Source organism: Leptonychotes weddellii, chromosome 5 (genome assembly GCF_054177405.1).
Source record: "Leptonychotes weddellii isolate Sample4059 chromosome 5, ASM5417740v2, whole genome shotgun sequence".
NCBI lineage: Eukaryota > Metazoa > Chordata > Mammalia > Carnivora > Phocidae > Leptonychotes > Leptonychotes weddellii.
Window position 1 is genome coordinate 72,502,142 of NC_138373.1, and position 21,748 is coordinate 72,523,889.

The following is a 21,748-nucleotide window of genomic DNA, read 5'->3' on the forward strand; positions in this document are numbered from 1 at the left end:
GGTGCCACGTGCACAGTGACACAAACCAGGAGGCTGAAGACATATCCCTGTGGAGACACAATGGCGCGAGGCTTGGGGACAGAGGGGTACCTTTGTTCTGGGCAGAGCCTCAGAGGGCGAGGGGCACCCTCTGAAGCCTGAGTAATGAACCATTTAAAGCAATCTGAGTTTCTGAGCCTTAGGATGGTGGTAACCCTTGCCTTGTCACAGGTGGAGAAACAGTGACAAGGAAAGAGGCGCTGACACTCACCAGAGATCATCACGCTGTAAGGTGAAGTCCTGAAGTTCCTTCAAGAAGCCTCGAAAGCATCATCCCCACTGTTTACTGTGGGCTGGGGACAGCTGCTGAGGAGACCCCTCAGGTCTGCCCTATGACCCTGCTCTCCATAGCTGTAGTGGAAGCCCCCATGTTTTATTTTATTTTATTTTATTTTATTTTATTTTATTTTTATTTAATTTTATTTTATTTTTTTGCCTTATGTTTTAATGGGGCAGGGGTTTCCTGGAAAGTTCTGTGGGTGGCAATTTTCCTTTCTACTGGGTAACAACCTATGCCCTTTGGGCTTATGAGAGTAGTCATCAAGGATTCACCGTCGTCTATGTGGGGACTTCCCCGTGCTCCTGAATGAAGGGGACAGGGAGGGGACAGAGGCAGAATGAAAGGCCACCTCGTTCCTCTACCCACTAAGAAAGAGAAGAGCAAAGGGTAGAAGGAAGAGGGGGCATGAGGCTTTTGCATACAGGGCTCCTTCTTTCATTCTTACTCCTTCCTCTGTGGGATCTCTCCTAGGGGTGACACATTCCTGCTCCTCCCCCTTCCCCCCCAAAGCCCCATTCCCCATCTGGCAGGATAACCTCCGACCCTTTTACTGTCCTCTTAAGGCCCCCCAAAGAGCTAGGTGAATTTATCTTGCATCTCTAAGTTCATTGGCAAACCAGTGTTCCAGGTTGGGGTTCTGGAGGGGAAGGGACCCGAAGGAGGTGGGGAGCTCAGGAAACTTCAGTGGGGGCTGGGGTGGTGGATCATCTTAAACCCTTGTTAAAAAGAAAGGAAGTGGGGTGCCTGGGTGGCTCAATAGGTTAAGCTCAGGTCATGATCCCAGTTCCCTGCTCAGCCGGGAGCCTGCTTCTCCTTTCTCTGCTGTTCCCCCTGCTTGTGCTCTCTGGCTCTCTGTCAAATAAATAAGTAAAATAAAAATAAAAATAAAAAGGAAGGAAGCAAAAAAAAAAAAAGATGCTCTATTAGTTACCTATTGCCACATAACAAGCCACCCCAGAAGTTAGTAATTTAAAACAATAAACATATGATCTCACACCGTCAGGAAGCTAAGAGCAGCTTAGCTGAGTGGTTCTGGTGCAGGGTCTCTTGTGAGGCTGCTAAGATGTGGGCCAGGGCTGTGGTCATCTAAAGGCTTGGCCAGGGTGGAGGATCTGCTTCCAAAAAGGCTCCCTCAGGTGGCTGCTGGTCAGAGGCTGTATTTCCCCCGTGAGTGGGCCTCTTCATAACGCTGCTCGCTGCAGAGCAACTGGCTTCCTCTGGGGGAGAGAGTGGCCAAGAAAAAAGCTACCATGTCTTTATAACCTCATCTAGAAAGGGATACACCATCACTTCTGCCCTAGTCTATTGGTCACACAGACCAACGCTGGTACAACATGGGAGAGGACAACATAAAGGGTGAATTGGAAGTAGCAGGAAGCACTGGGGGCCATCTTGCTTATGACAGCTTGGCTATCGTGGGGGAACAGTGCCTGAGAGAGAGAGAGAGGTCAAATGAGGAGAAGGAGCGTCTCTGAGTTCCTCCATCCCTAGCCTTGCAGTGGGCCTGACAGCCTCCTCTACTGTCTACTGTCCAGAGGTTCTGGAAGCCAAATGAGGTCCAGGGTCTTGCCAAGTCAAGTGTGTCAGGCAAGAGGCCATACTGTGCTCATTCAGACCCGTGGTCACATTTGCCAGTGTGCCCCCCACTTTGACTTGGTCTTCTCATGTCCCCGGGCCAGGGCAGACACAGAAATTTCCCTGCCCCACCATCCCCACCAGGCAAAAGTGTTAGGGTTCAGGCCTGAGTCCCTGCTGTTGCCGCCCACCCCCCTCCAAAGGAGACGAACAAAGAGCTTAGGTGTCCCTGCTCAGGCCCCACCCCCAGGTGGAGTTAGCCCTTTGAAGGGAATGGCGTTGGGCTGAGGATGGCTTCTAGCTGCTGTGGCTGACAGTTTCTCCAAGGGCTGCAGGTGCAAGCCGGCTGAGCCCAGGCCGAGCTCTGAAATTTGTCTGCTCCAACCTCCCACGGGAGGTGGGAAACCCAGGAGCCTCCCTCCGAGTTGCCGAACATGGTCATAGAGCTAGGGACAAGAGGGCTGGGGTGGAGGTGGGTCAGGCCTCCAAGACTCTTGTTTCCCAAACAACAGCCTCGATCACCCCTCCCCCCCCCCCATCTCCAAGCCCTGCCCCCAGCCCCCTTTGCAGAGGGTGTCGGTGCAGCTGCAGAAGGTTCTGGTAAGGAGGCCACCACAAGACTGCACCTGGGGCTTCCAACTCCTTACTCCACAGGCTGCTCTACCCATTCTCCACCGGCCTGGTCCGTGACACTCCATCAGCAGGTCACCAAGTGGGTTTCGCTCTTCTCCCCATCTTTCTCCCACCTTGGGCTCCTTCCCCTCCTCCAGCCTGGAGACAGAATACACACAGCAAAAGTAGCTCTCTACCAGGAAGCAGGAGACTTCTGAAAATCCCCATGTTCCATGCTTACAGGCCTGTGATGGAGCAAACAGTTTCACTTCAGTTTCTTCTTCTGCAGAAGGGGGAACAGTAATACCCACCAAAATGTCTGACACGTGCAAATGTATGTGAAAGTGCTTGGAAAATGGAAAATCACTCAGTCGATGTGAGGGATCATGGTGGCGTGAAGCCTCAGGAGGCCCCAGACGTGCTTGTCACCCTCCTACCCCTTCATCACTGTGGGAGAAGACTTCTCTCAGCTGTCAGCCTGGCCTTCCTTTTTGTTTGTTTGTTTTTAAGCAATCTCTACACCCAGTGTAGGACTCAAACTCATGACCCTGGGATCAAACTCAATCCCAGGACCAAGAGTCTTGGAGGCCTTCCAACTGAGCCAGTGAGGAGCCCCCATCTTGGTCTTTCTTAATGCAGAGGAGAGGCGGTGGGGGTAGGGGGGCCATCCAGGGCTGGGGCCCCAGCAGCTAAGTTGGAATCCCAGTTCCACCAATATAGTTTACCAGCTCTGTGACTATTAGCAATTTTCTTAAACTCTCCGAGCCTTAGTTTCCTCATCTGTGTGATCTGGAGAAAAGCAGTTATGCCCTCTCATTGTCATGAGGATTACATAAAACATACAACCATATAAAGCACATAGCAGTCCTAACCGCTCAGCAGAAACTTCCTCTCTCCTCCTGTTATCTTTTCCTGCTTTGGAAACCCCAGAGGGAGAGCCAGGTTCTTGGGGCCTGTTAACTCCTGAGAATCCAACTTCATGGGTGCTCAAGGTCACAGACACAAGGGCTGGACAGCATCACACAATCCATCTGGTCATCGGTTGCAAATTGGTGGCCCTGTGCTAGATCCAGCCCTTCGGAATGCTTGGTTTGACTCACTCAAGGTTAGAACAACAACAGAAAATTAGTTGCCAATATTAAAATTAGGGGATATCATATAAATGTTTGGTTTTCCAGCTTCCCTTGAAAGTTTGGCAGAACAGGCAGGCAAGTCTGAGTTTGCATCCTGGTGCAACCTCTCCTGTCAACGCAGCTGGAGCTGTGCGGTCAGTGGCTGCCCTCATTACAAGACGCCCATACCCTCCAGGTGACCCACCTCAGTCCCCACCCCTCCCTACGTTTACAGCCAGCCTGCTTTCCCACTCATGTTACCTAGCAGGCTCCTGTAGTCATTTGGTTTTGTGATCCTTGGCTTTCCATTCATTCATTCATTCAAAAAGTATTCAACAGGAATTTAAATAAAATAAAATAAAATAGGGATGCTTGGGTGGCTCAGCCGTTAAGCGTCTGCTTTCGGCTCAGGTCATGATCTCAGGGTCTTGGGATCGAGCCCCATGTTGGGCTCCCTGCTCAGCGGGCCTGGGGGAGGAAGATGAGCAGTAAGTGTTTAAAGGGTACAGAGCTTCAGTTGGGGAAGATGAAGAAATTCTGGAGATGGATGGTGGTGATGGCTGCCTAATAATATGAATGTACTTAATACCACAGAACTCTAGGCTTCAAAATGGTTAAAATGGTAAATGTTATGGTATGCATATTTACCATAACAAATTTAATACCGATAAACATCAATACAATCAATACAATTCTATTTCTTTTTAAGAGAGAGAGTGCACCCGCATGCCCGAGGGGGGGTTGGGAGTGAGGATGGAGGGAGAGAATCTTAAGCAGGCTCCACACTCAGCATGGAGCCCAACGTGGGGCTCAATCCCAGGACCCTGAGATCATGACCTGAGCCAAAATCATGAGTTAGACGTTTAACCGACTCACCCACCCAGGCGCCTGTCAATATTTTTAATAAAGGATTCAGTACGTAATAAGGGTCTACCAGGCCCAAGGCACTCTGCTGGTTGCTAAGTAAGACAGATGTGGTCACCACTTGAGCCTGTCAGAAAGACACTAAACAATAATTTCATAACTATAACACGTGCTTGCAAGGGAGAAGAAGCATGGGGTACTGGGAGATCTTACCTTATTAAGGAAAGCTTGTTTCAACTGAGTAGCTTGAGAGGAGGGGTCACATGCAGAGAGGATAGCGAAGCAACAAGATCCAGACACACAAATTCTGCTGCGAAGTGCGGGGTGGGTCGGGGGGTGCCCCCTCACCTACCTTACCTCTGAAGCACCTGCCTCCAGACTTCTTTTAGGTAAGAAATCACCTTCAGTCTCAGTTAAGCCTCTATTATGTTGAATTTTCTTTCACTTGCAGCAGAACCCAATGCTCCCTGATACACAGATACAGAACCCAATGCTACCCAGGGAAGCCTTTCTTGATCTCCCAGTTGAAATAAGGTTCCCTATAATAAGATCCCCAGCACTCTGGGCATCTCTTTTGTAGCATGTGTCCAATTGTGATGACATTATTAATTGTTTAGTTTCTATGAAACAGGCTGGAGTGGTGACCACATCTAGCTTACTTATTACATCCCCAGCACACACAGAGTGCTTTGGGCCTGGAAAACACTTGAAGAAGGGTGCCTGGCTGGCTCAGTCGGTAAGACCTGCAACTCTTGATCTCGGGGTTGTGGGTTTGAGCCCCACACTGGGTGTAGAGATTACTTAAAAATAAAATCTTAGGGGCGCCTGGGTGGCTCAGTTGGTTAAGCGTCTGCCTTTGGCTCAGGTCATGATCACAGGGTCCTGGGATTGAGCCCCACGTCAGGCTCTCTGTTCGGCGAGAGCCTGCTTTTCTCTCTCCCTGCTGCTCCCCCTGCCTGTACTCTCTCTGTCAAACAAATAAATAAAATCTTAAAAAAAAAAAACAAAACAACAACCCAGCTTGTTGAATATATGAATGAACGGGCAGAACTGGATTAGTTCAGAGGTTAGAAACTTAAATACCTATTAGGACCGGTGAGGTAATGTAAATGAGAAAAGCAGGCAGGCTATAAACAAGTCTGAGGCAGGGGCTGAAGCCTGAGGAGGACACACACCCTCCCTGTAAGGACAGCCCTTAGAGGTTGCACCGAATACTTGCACTTACATCCATTAACTGAAATTGAGTCATTTAGCCACATCCAGATGCAAGGGAGGCTGGGATTCAGTATACATTAAATCTGGGCAGCCATGAGCTCAGCTAAAAAAGGGACGGTTCTGTTAGTAAGGAAGAAAGAGACAACATTTTGGGGACAATGAAAAGTCTGCGCAGAGAAATAGCGAAGATCTGAAGAAGGAACAAAACTTTCCTCGATTAGTGGTCCTCAAAGTGTGGCCCGTGAGGGGGAGGGGTCCCTGAGACTCTTTCAGGGAGATTTTGAGGTCAAGCTACTTCCATAAAAATAATAAGACACTATTGGCTTTTGTCACCATGTTGACATTGCAATGATGTTGCAAAAGCAATCTGGGTTAGACTGCTGCCTTAGCACAAATCAAGGCAGCGGAGCCAAACGGGGCTGTAGTCATTGTGCTCTTCACCGCCAGGCACTTGCAGTGAAAAAAGAATAAAAATATTAATGCCACTTTCACTTAAGAATGCCTTTGATGAAGCAGTAAATATTAATGTTATTAAATCTCAAACGTTGAGTACACTGTGTTATAAAATGAGAAGTAGCATGACTCCTTTCTGCTGCAAATGAATCACAAGGTTGTCTCAAGTCGAAACGCCTGCATCAATTGTTGGAGTTGCAAGCTCAACTAGCCACTCTTTTTATGGTAGGGGAAGGGCATGGTCACATGGGCACATTTAAATGAGCACTCAGGCTGTTGGTGGAGGATGGCCTAGAGGACGAAAGAATGGGGATGCCAGGAGACAGTGAGGAGGCAGGGCTTTGGTCCGGGCACAGGATGGGGATGGCACCTGGGGTTAGAATGGATGGACCAGTGGTGGTGGGGCAGAGTGGCTTGGATAGACTTCTGAGAGAGTTCAAAGGTAACATCCACAGGAAATGGCAAATAAACACATGGGAGGGGTTGCGTGAAGGAGTCAGAGAGTATTCCCAGTTTATTTGGCCTGAGCAGCTGGGAGGTGGCAAAGCCCTCGCTGAGTGGGGGACTTGCAGGAGAAGTAGGTCTGGAGGGTAGTGGCAAGCAGGTGATAAGTGTACTGTGGGACATATTGGGTTTGCTATGTGTGGTGAGCGTCCAAGTGGAGATGTCCAATGGGCAGGAGGATCTACACATCTGGAGCTCGAGAGAGACCTGGGCTAGAGAAATACTTGAGGGTCTGGCCAGAGTTGAAGGGCCAGAGGAAAAGGGTCTGGTCAATTGTCACTCTGGGGGTCACTCTGCAGGCCTCAGCCCAGGCCCTCTCTGCCACACTGGGCCATCCATAGTGCTTCTGGTCCCTCCCCACTGAACAAATGCCCTCAGGACCCTGGCCAGGGGCTGTTTGGGGCTTATCAAATGCCCTCATGTGCCCCCCCCCCACTTCTCCTTTCCTTGAAGCCCAAACCAGATTGTAGTATCATCAAGGCCGTCTTTTTTCTTGTTACACAACAAGAAGTTCAGTGACACTCTGTGCTCCAGCCTAGTTCTGCTCAACTTTTTCCCTTGACTTTGGCATTTTCACTTTGACATCTTTCCCTGAGAGGCAGGGGGTGGGGACCCCAGTCCCAGATGGTGACGTTGGGGGTTGGCCCAGGCCTGGGGTGTGGAGGAGCCTCACCACTGGGCTTCCTGTCTCTTCGTTTACATACATCTCTACAGAAGTAACAAGCTCTCCCCAGTGGGCTCCTGGTTGCAGAGCTCCCCGCCCTCACGTAGACACACCTGTGTGAGAAGCAGAGGGGAGGAAAGACACAAGCCTGGAGGTAAGATGGATAGACTAGCTTCATTCTTTTCCACGGGTCTGGGAAGGGGAGGAGAATGTGGCTGCAGATGCGTTGGAATGTTCTGGACTCCCAGTTCTCTGCCCACAACTCTGGCCACCTTCTCTTGTGTTTCGCACTAAATGAAATGTGAGATTCAAGAGGCCGGAGACTATGGCAAATTTCTCTCCACATCCCCCTGTGCTCAGCTCAGTGCCCGGAGCAGAAGGTACTCCTTAGAGGGGCGTTGAGCTAGATTGCAAGATCAGAGAAGGCACGGAGACTGGAGGCCACCCCGGGATGAGAAAGGCAGTGGGAGACAACTAGTCAAGGGCCCGTGGAGGAGAAGATAGGAAGAGGGGAAAGAGGGGAAAAAAGGTAGAAGAAAGGGTGGGAAACGGTTAGAAAGAATAAATATATATTAAGGAGGAAGGATACCCTTAAAAAAAAATGAAAAGAGGAAACAAAAGAAAAAGCAAGAAAATGAGAAGGACAAGTGAAATCTAGTCTAGAAGCAATGCTCCCCAAGTCAATTTTCCCAATGACTCAATTGCCAGAAATTCACCAGAAACCATATTTGTCTGCAGCATTTCATAAGCCTTATGACAGACGTAAGTTCTTTTACCTATCTTTTCTGTTTATATTTATTTCTACATTTTGATCTACTTTTGGGCATTTTTAGGATTTTTGAACAATATGTTTAAGGGCCCTTCCATTTTAATGAGCTTTAAAATGATTAACGAAATTCTCTGAAAGGGTTGAAACTGAACTCTTAGGTATGCAATGCTATAAACATGATAGATACATATTCTTAGGTAAATACGTCATTAGAAAAACAGGTTCAAAGAAAGTTTTAGCTGTCTCAGCTGCTCTAGAAAAGGAGGCTACGTGGTTTCAAAAAGGATTTGCAGGTCCCTCCTGGGCTTGGTGTGGTGTTGGGGGGATGCGGGAGGTGTTACCCCTCAAGATGGAATGCCCTGTACAATCCTGCCTCTTGCCTCCATGCTCTTTGTCTTTTCCCCTCTCCTAAGACCTCCATGGCCTTGTAGCATTGTCCCCCAGGTGTCCTAAAGCCTTCCCTTCCAGACATATTTTGGGAGAGGGACCTTTTCGGTACCGTCAGATTCGTCAAAATAGAAAGGCCCCACTATCGCTAATTCAAACATTTTGCTCTGGGTGGGATAGCTCTTCCTGAAATTTCCATTTTCATGGGGCAAATTTTTAGGGGTGCAAGGCTGACAGTAGAACCTGATGCGGGAGATCATTCCGTTTCATATTTTGACAAATAATTTCTTGTGCTGTGTTAGATTCTGTGGGCTCATACAAAATGGCCGCCCTCTTAGCCTCGGATGAAGGAGTTCCCAGAGGACAGGGTCAGAGAGAACTCCCGACATGATTTCCCTCTTTCAGTTGGGGGACACTTGTATAGAAGAGGTCTACCTCGAAATAAAAACTCCCCCTCACCAACTGGTTCTAGGCAGAAGCCCTGTAGAGTCTTAGGCCCTGATCTGGGCCATAATGGTGAGGTGGCCACAAGGGAGTTCAGTAAACCAAGGGCCTTGCTCATTTTAGACACTCAATAAATGTTGAATGAAATAACTTTGATGGGGCGCCTGGGTGGCTCGGTCGTTAAGCGTCTGCCTTCGGCTCAGGTCGTGATCCCAGGGTCCTGGGATCGAGCCCCGCATCGGGCTCCCTGCTCAGCGGGGATCCTGCTTCTCCCTCTCCCACTCCCCCTGCTTGTGTTCCCTCTCTCGCTGTGTCTCTCTCTGTCAAATAAATAAATAAAATCTTTAAAAAAAAAAAAATAAAAAAAATAACTTTGATGAGGGTGGGTGATGGGAAGGGACAGATAGGGGCCTGGGTTTTTAGGGCTCTAAAGTTGAGCTCTGTTCCACACCTTTTGGGAGATAGAGGGAAGGGAGGAAGGAGGGCACGGCACCCCCCACGTGGGCGTCTGAGGCAAAGGAGAGGATGGTGGAGGTTGCAGCTACCGAACCACAAGGGTCCCTTAGAGGGTCATGGTCTCTAGGAAGTTTACATGAAACCAGTGAGCAGTAGAGAGAGTGTATGCGGTGGGGGGCACATCCCATGGCGGGGCTTGAGGGGCTGCCTGGGGGCTCTGGGGAGAAGATGAAAGTGTCTGTGGGACCACAGACTGTTGCTGCGGTGGGGCTGTGCCCTCTTCCTCTCCCCAGTCTCGCCCCTCATCCCATCTGGGGGGCCAGGGCAAGGGCAACAGGAACCTCAAGAGCTCCGAGAGTTTGTGAGTTTGTGTTGCCATTTTGGTCTCATGGTTCTCTTGGTCTCTTTTGATCTCTCTTTTGGTCTACTGCTCTGGGCATGGGTGTTGCCTTTCAGAATGTCTTCATCTCTTTCCCTCTGACTCTGCCCGGTTTGTACTACCCTGGGCTTGGCATGGGATCCGGGATTGTGTGAAGTGTAGCTAGCTGTGGCTTTAATGAGCTGCTCCGGGTCTCTCCTTCCCATCCTCCCTCACCCTCCCTTGAGGCCTCTGTGTGTTTCCTGGAATCTGTCCTTTTCCCTTGGTCCACCCTGCAGACATCTCCCTTGCACCCACCTTCGGCTCCAAGCTGTGCTCTGCAGGCTCCCTTCACATCAAAGCTGGTTGAAAGCCTGCATTCCTGCCAGAGCCCTGGATGCCTGTTCACTGGCAAGAAGGGGCTAGAGCTTAGTGGCAGCTGGAGGTGGAGATGAAAAAGGAGGAGAGGCAAGGGGCACTCTGGGCAAGACCAACAGAGCCAGAATTGGTTCCTGGCGTCTGAGGCCAAGAGGAAGAGAGGTTCAGGTGTGGGGAGTCGAGTATGGGAGCCATCAGTGTGGGGAGGCACAGACACAAATACACAGATGTGAGCGAGAAACAAGGAAAGAGAAAGGCAGAAAGAGAGGGAGAGAGAGAGACGGGGGGGCCAAGGCCTGGGGGACCAGCAAGCCCTCCCAGCCTCTCTCAAGGGGCTATGGTGTACAGGATGTCACTGTACCGGGGCAGAGCGCCTCTGGGGAGGATGAGGATGTGGGAATCAAAAGCCTGCTCTCTGGGGCGGCAGCGGAAGCCCAAGTCACCAAAGCAAGCAGCAACTGGAAACCCATAGCCTCCTCCACCGAGCTGAGCCCTGGGTGAGTTGGGGCAGTACAGGGAGCTGGAGGTGGGGAAGAAGCCCTCTGCACAGACCTCAGGATCATGGCGTGAGGAAGAAGGAATGACTACCATTCGGGGAAGGGTCAAGAATGTCCCTAGCCTTCCCTAGGCATCTACACTGAATTTGGACCCCAGGGAAGGGATATTCCAAATGGAGGCTCCTTTATTTTCCGCTCACCAAGGACATATTGAGTCTGGGACGGGAGGACAGTGGGAACCACTCTCAGATATAAGAGCGGCCATACCCCACTCTCTCCCCTCAGCCTTCCTCTCAGCCCCTCCATGCCCCATGCTAACTTGTAAACAACTACACCTGTGACCAGCCTCTGTCCTCCATTTCTGGAAACCTTCTTGATCTCTTCACTTCCTATTTCCCCGGTTAAAAAAAATTCTATCAGGGACATCTGGCTGGCTCAGTCAGAAGATCATGCAACTCTTGATCTCAGGGTCATGAGTCTGAGCTCCACGTTGGGTCTGTAGAGATTACTTAAAAAATAAATAAACTTAAAAAAAAAATTCTGTCAAGCCCCTATCTTGTGTTAGGCCCGGGGACATTCCTCTTTCAGGCAGATGGAGTGACTGGAGATGGCATGTATATCATATGTAATATATATGATGTATATATCTTCCCCCAAACCTCATTAGGAGGCCCATGTCCCCAGCACATCTGAGGACTACATCCCTATCATGGGCCAGCGCCCAACAGGAAACAGAATCTGCCTTAGATGGTTCAAGAGACTGCAGAAAGGGGGTTATTCCCAGCGGCGTGAAGAGGGAACCAGCCAGCGCTGGAGGGAGTATAGCTGTTGCTGGAAAGTGTGCCCGAGTAGGAAGAGAGTTAGGAAAAATACCCCAGCCTCCTTCCCTGACCCTCCCATCTTGTGGGTGCTTCCACTGGCCAACCCCAACTAGTAGCGGGGCGGGGCGGGGGGTGGCAAGGGAGCTGGGTGGTACGGTCTGCAGAAGTCAGCCTCCTTGTAGAGAGCAGGGCAAGGAGGTTGGAGAATGGCTCAGGGGTGGGAGGGGGTGGGGAGAGGGGGTGGGGGAGCACAAGAGTAGGCAACATGGATTGGGGTGACTTGGCTTCATCTAGGCCAGGGTTAGGTGTGGACACATTCTTAAATGACCCACTTTAGTAACAGAATTAATATGTTGAGTACAGAAAGAAGTCAGTGATTGTCCCTCCTCCATTCAATTCGATTTGGTTTAAGTTAACCAAACACATCCTAAATCTCTTCTCGATGCTCCAGCTGGTGCCAGGCCTACAGTGATGGCAGAGCTGGCTGGAGCATCATCTTCATCCTGGAGGAGATCAAGCTGTGGGGTGTGGTGGGGGGTGGGGGCCCAGGTCAAAGACTGGGCTGGGCGACAGAGAAACAAGTCTGGATGCAGGATCTCTTCTTGCCAAGCTCTGGACCAAGTTCACGCTGACACTGCCCCCCAAGGCAGCCACCCCTCTGAGGCCTACTTCCAGTCTGAGCCTGGAGCTCAAAGATACGAGCCCTGTTCCCATCTGCTTTCCAGACATTATCTGGTGGCCTTCCTCCAGTCCCCACTCCCTCCATGTCATCTGGTCCCCTTCCTAAAGCTCTATACAGACCATGTCCCATCTCTGCTCAAAACTCAGCAGTTCCTCCCAGTTGCCTGCAGAACAAAGCCCTGACCCTCTAGCCTCCCTGTCAAGATTCTCAACCAAGCCTCAGATGCCTTCCCACATCCCACCCCCTCTCTCCCCGAGTCCTCTCCAGACTCCCAGCTGGGATCTCTGCCCTGCCCCCTGACAGGCTGCCTGACTCACTGCTGTGGCATGGTGGGGTGCCCCCCTCCCCGTCCTCCCCCCCTCAGTTTCTGATTCAGCAGGTCTGGGGTGAGGCCTGAGAATTTGCATTTCTAACAAGTTAACAGCTGCTGCTGATCCAGGACCACACTTTGAGAATCGATGCTCTGGGTGCCTGGGTGGCTCAGTCGGTTGGGCATCTGTCTTCAGCTTGGGTCGGGAACTCGGGGTCCTGGGGCCCAGGGTGGAGCCCCGCCTCGGGCTCCCTGCTCATCAGGGAGCCTGCTTCTCCCTCTCCCACTGCCTCTCCTCCCTGCTTGTGCTCTCGCTTTCTCCCAAATGAATAAATACAATCTTAAAAAAAAAGAGAGAGAGAGAGAGAGAATCGCTGCTCTAACCTCAGGCCACCCATTGTGCTAGGTTCATTCAGAGCCTTTCTACACCCCCTCCCCTCCCCCCGCCCCAGCCTCCACCATCTCCGGAGCTCACAGAAACCAAACAGCATTTTTCTGCCTTCCCTCAGAGGCCTTACAGGGTTGGTCTGAGAGTGAGCAGGGAGTTAACTCTCTGCTCCTTCTCTCCCTCACCCCACACAGTGTATCTGGCCCCAAGTCCTGGGGATTTGCCCTCAGACGTGCCCCTCAGGGTGGTCTCTTTTTCCACATTTCCATAATTCTGACTTGTCTGAGTTTGGGTCTGTCTTCTCTCACCAGGACTGTGGCAACCTTGCTTCCTGGGCTCGGCCTCCTCCAGCTTGCCTTTTACAGAGCCGCTGAGGGAGCCACTCTGCAAACCAAATCATATCCTTCTTTTTTTTTAAAAAAAGATTTTATTTATTTGACAGAGAGAGACACAGCGAGAGAGGGAACACAAGCAGGGGGAGGGGGAGAGGGAGAAGCAGGCTTCCCGCCGAGCAGGGAGCCTGATGCGGGGCTCGATCCGAGGACCCCGGGACCATGACCTGAGGACCCCGGGACCATGACCTGAGCCGAAGGCAGACGCTTAAGGACGGAGCCAGCCAGGCGCCCCTAAATCATGTCCTTCTTGACATAAAGTCCTTTACTGGCTCCCTGGTGCCTAGGGCCACGGCCCGGCCTCACAGCAGGGCAAAGACCTTCACGGCCTGGCCTGGCCTGGCCGCCCCTGTCTCAGTACCCCCCAATCTGCCACCTTCTCTGTGAATCCTTCTCTGATTCCACTTTGAGAACCCACTCTGGCCTGGGCACAGCCTTGTGTAGCATGTCCAGATGGATGTCTGCTTAGCAGTCAGCATGTCTAGGTCCCTGGCTTGGCTGTATGGGTAAGATTGCCTATCATCCCCCTGGATCCCTTTGAGCCCCAGGCCCAATAAATGCCTGCTGACTAATGACTGGTATCTCCCTCAGGCCCTGCCCTTTGTGCGGGGAAGGCCCAGGTCCCTGCCTGCCTCAGCAAGGCCACGATGAGTCGAGGGGCCGCTTTTAGGCACCTGCTCCTGGTGCTGCAGTTGGGTGAGTGCTCAGACCTTGGGGTCCTGGTGGGAGGAGGGGCTGCCTGGGAGATGCAAAAGTGGGGGGATGGCCTTGAGGCCTGACCTCCTTTTTTTCCACCTAGCGATGCTCCCCGCGGTCCCTCTGGGAAGAGAGGTGGTGTTGGCGAAGGTGGGAGACACAGCGGAACTGCCCTGCCATGCTGCCCCGGGGAAGAACATAGTCTTCAACTGGAAACATTCTTCCATGCTCAAGATTCTGGGGCGTCAGGGCTCCTTCTGGCTTACAGGTAGGGTGGCCCAGCTCCCCATCCAGGGAGGAAGACACCATGGACTGAACATCCCTGGTGTCAGAGCCCGGCTTCTGGTAAACTCTCAGATCCCAGAGGGGTCTGGTTGACAGGCTCAGGTGTGGTCTCCCAGTCCAGGGTTTCCCTGTGTCAACTGCGGGTGGCCCAGGGAGTGGCTTTCAGTGTCTATTATAATTTCAGAATTTTAATGTTCATGGCCTTATTTTAATGGATCTTAGAGAAATAACTATCATATAAAACCTGTAATTTCATGGATATTATTGCTACAGACCCAGGATGATACGTTTTTACTTCCATTAAAAAGCAACACAATGATATTTTTCCTCGCTTTTAAAGTAAAAAGAATTAAGATCTCCATACTTCTTAGGAACGTATTTTGCAGTAAAGGAGTTTTACTGTCACATTGAGGTTTGCCCTTATACTCTTCTTTAAATAATTCTTTTTTCTTGTATGTATGGCCTCTAATATTCAACTTGTTGAACAGAAGCACCATATGAGAAAACCTCATCAGCATGAAATGTGTTTTTGTAAATATGTTTTTATTTTATGTTTATTAGATTTACCATTGTTTGTATTTCATTGCTTATTTTTATTTTTATTGGTTTTTTTAAGATTTTATTTTAAAGTAATCTCTACACTCAACGTGGGGCTTGAATTCACAACCCCAAGATCAAGAGTCATACTCTCCACCACTGAGCCCACCAGGTGCCCTTCATTGCTTATTTTTAATAACTTTTTAATTATGAAAAATTTAAACATATATAAAAGTAGAATAATTAGATAATGAACTCCCATGTATCCCACTCAGCTTCAGCAATTATCGATTCATGGTCAATTAATGGTTTCCTTTCATCTACATCCCCAAACCTGCACCACCATATTATTTTATAGCAAATACCAAGCATTGTATTATTTAGTCTGTAAATACTTCGATATGTATCTCTAAAATGTAATGACTCTTTTTTTCTTCCCCTCATAAAATGTAATGACTTGGTTTTTTTTAAGATTTTATTTATTTATTTGACAGAGAGAGAGAGAGAGAGAGCATGAGGAGAAGGGAGGGGTAGAGGGAGAGGAAGAGGCAGGCTCCCCAGCGAACAGGGAGCCCAATGTAGGGCTCAATCCCAGGACCCCGGGATCATGACCTGAACCAAAGGCAGACACCCAACCCACTGAGCCACCCAGGTGCCCCAAATGTAATGACTCTTTAAAAAAACATATCCACAGTATCATTGTCACCCATTAAAAATGAAGAATAATCCCTTAATGATGATAAATATCCAGGCAGTATTCAAATTTTCCTAATTGCCTCTAATATTATTTTTACATTTGGTTTATATGAATCAGGATCCAGATAAAAATTTAGGCATGGTATTTGGTTGATATGTCCCTTAAATCCCTTTGAATTTACATATTTGCTCCCCCAGATTTTTTTCTCTTACCGCTGATTGGTTGAAGAAACGAGGCAACTGTCCTGTGAAGTTTTACACGTTTGAATAGGAGCTGGCTGCATTCCTATGGTGTCATTTAACATGTTCCTCTGTCCCTTGAATCTCCTATCGATTGGTGGTTAAACCTAGAGACTTGATTAAGTTCACATTTAATTTTTTTAAAAGATTTTATTTATTCATTTGTCAGAGAGAGAGAGAGTGAGCGAGCACAAGCAGGGGGAATGGCAGGCAGAGGGAGAAGCAGTCTCCCTGCAGATCAAGGAGCCCAATGCAGGACTGGATCCCAGGACCCTGGGATCATGACCTGAGCAGATGCTTAACTGACTGAGCCACCCAGGTGTCCCAGTAATTTTTTTACAAGAACACCTCATAGGTGGTGTTTTGTACTACCAATTTCATCACATCAGGAGCTATGAGATGTCTGTAACTCTTTTTGTGCTATTAAGATTAATTGATGGGCTCAAGTGTTAGCTGTGATAATTATAAAAACATTATTTTTTGTTTTTAATAGTGCCTTCCATTTATGTCAAATGCTACAGACTCTCTGTTTATTATAGTGATACAAACTTTCCTTTTATTTATTTTATTATTATTATTTTTAAAGATTTTATTTATTTGAGAGAGAGGGAGCACAGAGGGAGAGGCAGAGAGAGAAGCAGACACCCCACCAAGCAGGGAGCCTGATGTGGGGCTTGATCCCAGGACCCTGAGATCATGACCTGAGCCGAAGGCAGAAGCCTGACTGACTGAGCCACTGAGGCGCCCATTTATTTTTTATTTTTAGAGAGAGAGAGCATGAACTAGGGATGGGAGGGGCAAAGGGAAAGGGAGAGGGAGAATCTTAAGCAGGGTCCACACTCAGTGCAGAAGCCCAATGCGACGCTCGATCTCACAACCCTGAGATCATGACCTGGGCCAAAATCAACAGTCAAATACTTAAACTACTGAGCCACCCAGGCGCCCCTAAACTTTCCTTTTAAAATAAATTTATTTAATCTAAAAAAAGTGAATGCATTTAAAGATGTTACATTAATAAGATAGGTAGATTTGGCCAAAATCATGTATAAGATGTGTGAATGGTTGATGTCTGGGGAAATACGGCTTTAGTCCAAGACTCTGACTTTACTAGTGAGGAAACTGAGGCCCAGGGAGAAGTCCCTGCCCCGAGTTTGTGCCCGGTTAGAGGCAGAGCTGGGGCTAGAGCTTTGGTCTTTCAACTTTCATCCCTAGGCTCTCTTGTAGAAAGTTATCCTCAGTGCAATCAAAACTGAATTGGCCACAGTGCATAGAAAACCATCTTTGTTGAAAATGGATGTCTCCTCTTCTTGCCTCTGTCCAGTGGGAGAGAAGTCCTCCATTTTTGGCAAGGACGTTCTTGCTGGGGCCCCAGAGTGACAATTCAGACACCCACCCATGTCCACTCTTCATGTTTGGACATGAAGAAAAAGGGGGATATTGGGCTGGATCTTTATTGACCCAAAGCCATTCCCTAAAATTAACAAAACCCCCAATTCCTGATCTCTTTCTGATAAAGGCACACAAAGCAGAAATCAGCAGGTTAACTGCCCTTTGCCTGCCCATGTCCTTTCCTTCAGACAGCTGTTTAAAGAGGACCCTATGGGGGCGCCTGGGTGGCTCAGTCAAGTTAAGCGTCTGTCTTCGACTCAGGTCATGATCTGGAGAACCTGGGATTGAGCCCTGTGTTGGGCTCCCTGCTCAGTGGAGAGCCTGCTTCTCCTTCTCCCTCTGCTCTTCCCCCACGCTCGTGCTCTCTCATTCTATCTTAAATAAATAAGGTCTTTTAAATAAAATAAACAAACAAACAAACAAATAGGACCCTATGATCAAACTAACCTGTGTCCTTTCTTGGCCTGTGGGCTCCTAGTGCCCATTATGTAATTTTCACCCCGGCAGAGCTCAGAACACTCCCACAAATTCTGCAAGTGATTTTTCTTGTCCTAGAATTTTATTCTGCTGAATTGCTTGAAATAAGCAGACTTCCAGCTGAAACTTTATTTATTTTTATTAATTTTAAAGTTAAAATGATTTGAAAAAGCAACACAGGTACATGGTAAACATTTAAAACCATACAAATGATACCCAGTGTGTTGAAAACAAAATTCAGCTGAGTAAATTTGGAGATCTAACTGGCTTTATTCAGTGATTCATAAATTGGGTAACATCCCAACTAGCAAATAGAAAAGAGCTCTGAAGAGCTGTAGAAAGGAAAGGTTTTGTTTTGTTTTTTTTTTAGATTTTATTTATTTATTTGACAGAGAGAGACATGGCGAGAGAGGGAACACAAGCAGGGGGAGTGGGAGAGGGAGAGGCAGGCTTCCCGCCGAGCAGGGAGCCCGATGCGGGGCTCGATCCCAGGACCCTGGGATCATGACCTGAGCCAAAGGCAGATGCTTAACGACTGAGCCACCCAGGCTCCCCGAAAGGAGAGGTTTTTAAAGGCAGAAAAGGGGTGGGGAAAAGGAAGTTTATTAGTAAAGAGTGCGTTGTTTCAGGCAAGGCCACCTGCTTGAGGGGACAGAAGGGGTCTGTCAGGCAGATTTCCTCACTAGTGCTGACCAGGTAATTCCAGATGGACTCGTTAAAGTTTCTGTTCCTGGGAAAAGCTGAAACTGCAATTAGGTTAGGTATTAAGTCTTGGTTTGCTGATGTGGGGGTTAGCATAACTGACTCCATTTTGGTCCTGTTCGCTCTTGTTTCAAAGTTCCCCTCTTTTGATCATAGCTCACAGCTAAACTGAGCTTGGCATTAGCGCCCCTCCCAGCTACTGCTCTGAAGTTCTTGAAGTTTCTGTTGATTCTTTGGTACTCACAGGTCATGACTTTCCCCCCCTAATCTCTGTGACATTCACAGGTTATAACTTCAAGTTTACAGTTTTTAAGTTGGTGGTTCTTTTTGTTCCTTTTCTGATGTTCCAGTCTTAGGGAGATCATTTGCTTGGTGGTTAACAGCAGCAAAGAGTGCGTTTAAAACCTTTGAGAGGGAGGCACCTGGGTGGCTCAGTCCCTTAAGTTTCTGCCTTCCACTCAAGTCATAATTCTGGGGTCCTGGGATCGAGCCCGGAGTTGGGTTGGACTCCTGACTCAGCAGGGAGTCTGCTTCTCCCTCTCCCTCTGCCCCTCCCCTTGCTCATGCCTTCTCTCTCTCCAATAAATAAATAAAACCTTAAAAAAAGAAAATAAAGCCTTTGAGAAGATACAGTGCACCAGGGAGACTAGTGTGATTATTATTAGCAGGAAAATTCCCAATGTTTGGAGTGCACTTTGGAGTCATGATCCCTAAGACCCAAACCAATAAAAATCAAGCAAGTCAAAGAAAGACCCCATTAAAAGAGTCACTTTTTTTTTTTTAAGATTTTATTTATTTATTTGACAGAGAGAGACATAGCAAGAGAGGGAACACAAGCAGGGGGAGTGGGAGAGTGAGAAGCAGGTTTCCCACGGAGCAGGGAGCCCGAAGCGGGGCTCGATCCCAGGACCCTGGGATCACAACCTGAGCCGAAGGCAGACGCTTAATGACTGAGCCACCCAGGTGCCCTAAAGGAGTCACCTTTTTAAGCCAAGTGACTTGGTCGGTGAGCTTATGTAACTGAATTTCAACCTCCCTAGAAGTTGTTAATCCAGGCTCAGCAGATGATGTTGGTCATGGCAGACACTTCCTTGCTCAGCTAAGAGAGAATTAAAGTCTGTCTTATTATCAAGAATAACTTTGACCAGAGAGCCTAAGGATTTTTGTCGGGCAGCTATTATTTTAGCAGTGGATTCTGCAATACTTTCAAGAGTTAAGACGTTCCTGATCGTAGCCTCATTTGCATTTAATACTAGCCAGGGGAACACTGGTCTACCAAGCTAATTTTGAATCAGGAATGCCTCCTGGCAATTCCTGTTTGAGTCTGTGGTTCAGGACTGGAAAGGCGACAGTCATGGAGACCAGTACAATTTAGGGGTCTGTAGACCACACAGGTGGTTTTCTTCTGATTACCCTTGCCTGGTGTCCCTTCCCCAGGTTTGGGATTGTTAACCAGAGACAGGGAAATGGACCAGGGGGTCTCTAGCATCATGGACAGATCAAAATTTTTGATGACCAATCTAGCAGTCTGAAGGGTTACCCCCCTTAACAATGACCTGGGAGATCCAGATGACAGTGTTATCTTTCCAAGCCAATGCCAGAGTAAAGGAAAGAAAGAGAGGAAGAAAGAGTTTCATGTTCAGTTTAAGTATGAAGTCTTGATCCAGCTCCTTGAGTGGAAGCAATTTATCTTAACATCAGCTACTTCTCTTCTTAGACAATTTGATTTTCAGGTGTCCAGCTCAAAGATTTTGAGGTGCACAGGGCCAGATGGCAGGTGGCGACTTCCTCAGCTGTAGGACATGTCCCCAAGGCTCAGGTCCCTGAAGTTTGGCTGCCATCTGGGCAGCGAAGAGGACCTGATTTAGTTCCATCCAAGGAAATTCAAAGGCAGTCTTTGTTCTTAGTGATTCCAAATCAAAATGAGAAAAGAAAATTGGAAATGTTAGTTTGGAGAGTTGCAGCCAGATATTTGAGGGAACTAGAAGAATTCAGGACCCAGTCCAGTATACAGGTATATAAGAAAAACTCAAAGACAATTAACAGGGTTAGAATCTAATATGGACAAAGGTGCAAACATAATTTTTGTCTCTTTAATTATCCCCATTTTTATCAAAGATAATTACAATAAAACTAATTCATTTGCATTAAACTTGGTCTGATTATTTACATAAGTGCAGCAAGAATAGTGATTGACCATATAAGCTTTTCTTTCTTTCTTTTTTTTTTAAAGACTGCTTTGCTGGAACATTATGAACAAGGTACCAGGTCAGTTTTTCCAAGGGGCTTTATTGGCTCCATAAAGTCAACCTTATTTCTTCAAAGCTGTCTGGTTATATCTGAATCTATGCTTGTCTCTCTTAAATAGAACATTCCAGTCAAAGCCTTGGTAATATAACCAATGTTTCCATTTGTGTCCTGTTACAAGGAGAATATTGTCTCATTGAACTTGTGTGAATAACTATTTTGTCATAAAAAGAATACTCAAGAGTTTTCAAATTTTGGAGGGATTAGGTAGGGAGAAAAAGTAAATGTTTCATCTTTGGTTACAGAGGCATACTTTACTAACTTGCTATAAGTCATAAATGGCTTAAGAGAAAAAGTTTCCTCAATCTGGAAAAATAAAACATTAAAGAACCAGCAATGTTTCAAGCAAGAAGTCATAAAAATTATAATCATCCTCCTCAGCTCATTAAGTCCCATGTTATTAATTCTTGCTTAAATCTAGGTTTTTTTCCCATTAATTCTGGAAAGTCTTACTTTGTTCATTTTTTTTTAATCTTAAAGTTATCAGAAACCTGTGTTTGCTAGAGTCCTTTCAATGAATCTTTTTTTTTTTAAGATTTTATTTATTTATTTGACAGAAAGAGACACAGCGAGAGAGGGAACACAAGTAGGGGGAGTGGGAGAGCGAGAAGCAGGCTTCCCGCCGAGCAGGGAGCCCGATGCGGGGCTCGATCCCAGGACCCTGGGATCATGACCTGAGCTGAAGGCAGACGCTTCAACTGAGCCACCCAGGCGCCCTCAATGAATCTTCTTGATGAAGCACCTTTGTAGGGACTTTTGCAAAAGCATCAGAGTAATACATGAACTGTCTATAAGTGACAAAAGACTTTTAAAAAAATGTGTTAAAGATCTGATGAAAGAAAAAAAAAGATCTGATGAAAGTTCAGTATAATGAAATTGACAAGGAAATTTGGTTATTTCTGTGAAACACAACATTTCATTTCATGTTTTACTTTTTTGAGAGAGAGAGCATGAGCAAGGGCAGAGAGGCAGAGGGAGAGGGAGAGAGAGAACCCCAAGCAGGCTCCACACTCAGTGCAGAGCTGGGCTCAATCTGAGATCATGAGCTGAGCTGAAATCAAAAGCCAGACACTCAACTGCCTGAGCCACCCAGGTGCCCCAAAACACAATATTTTAAAATGATAACTGGAGGCTCACTTTAGGACAAAATTATTTTCTTTTTCCTCAACCAAAAAAAGCATTTCCATTTTTCTTTTACCATACTTTTTTTTTTTTTTTT

At 47.7% G+C, this 21,748-nt stretch overlaps 1 protein-coding gene across 2 annotated transcripts in view; it reads left to right on the forward strand.

Moving 5' to 3' along the window:
- Positions 1-7,334: 7,334 nt before the first annotated feature.
- CD4 (CD4 molecule) overlaps positions 7,335-21,748 on the forward strand; it is a 38,255-nt gene continuing 23,841 nt past the window's right edge. For both annotated transcript variants that reach the window (XM_006737850.3, XM_031033010.2), the window contains exons 1-3: positions 7,335-7,472; positions 13,792-13,896; positions 14,000-14,164. In XM_006737850.3, the coding sequence (XP_006737913.2) occupies positions 13,848-13,896; positions 14,000-14,164 (214 nt within the window). In that variant the 5' untranslated portion in view covers positions 7,335-7,472; positions 13,792-13,847. The remainder of the gene's footprint in view (positions 7,473-13,791; positions 13,897-13,999; positions 14,165-21,748) is intronic.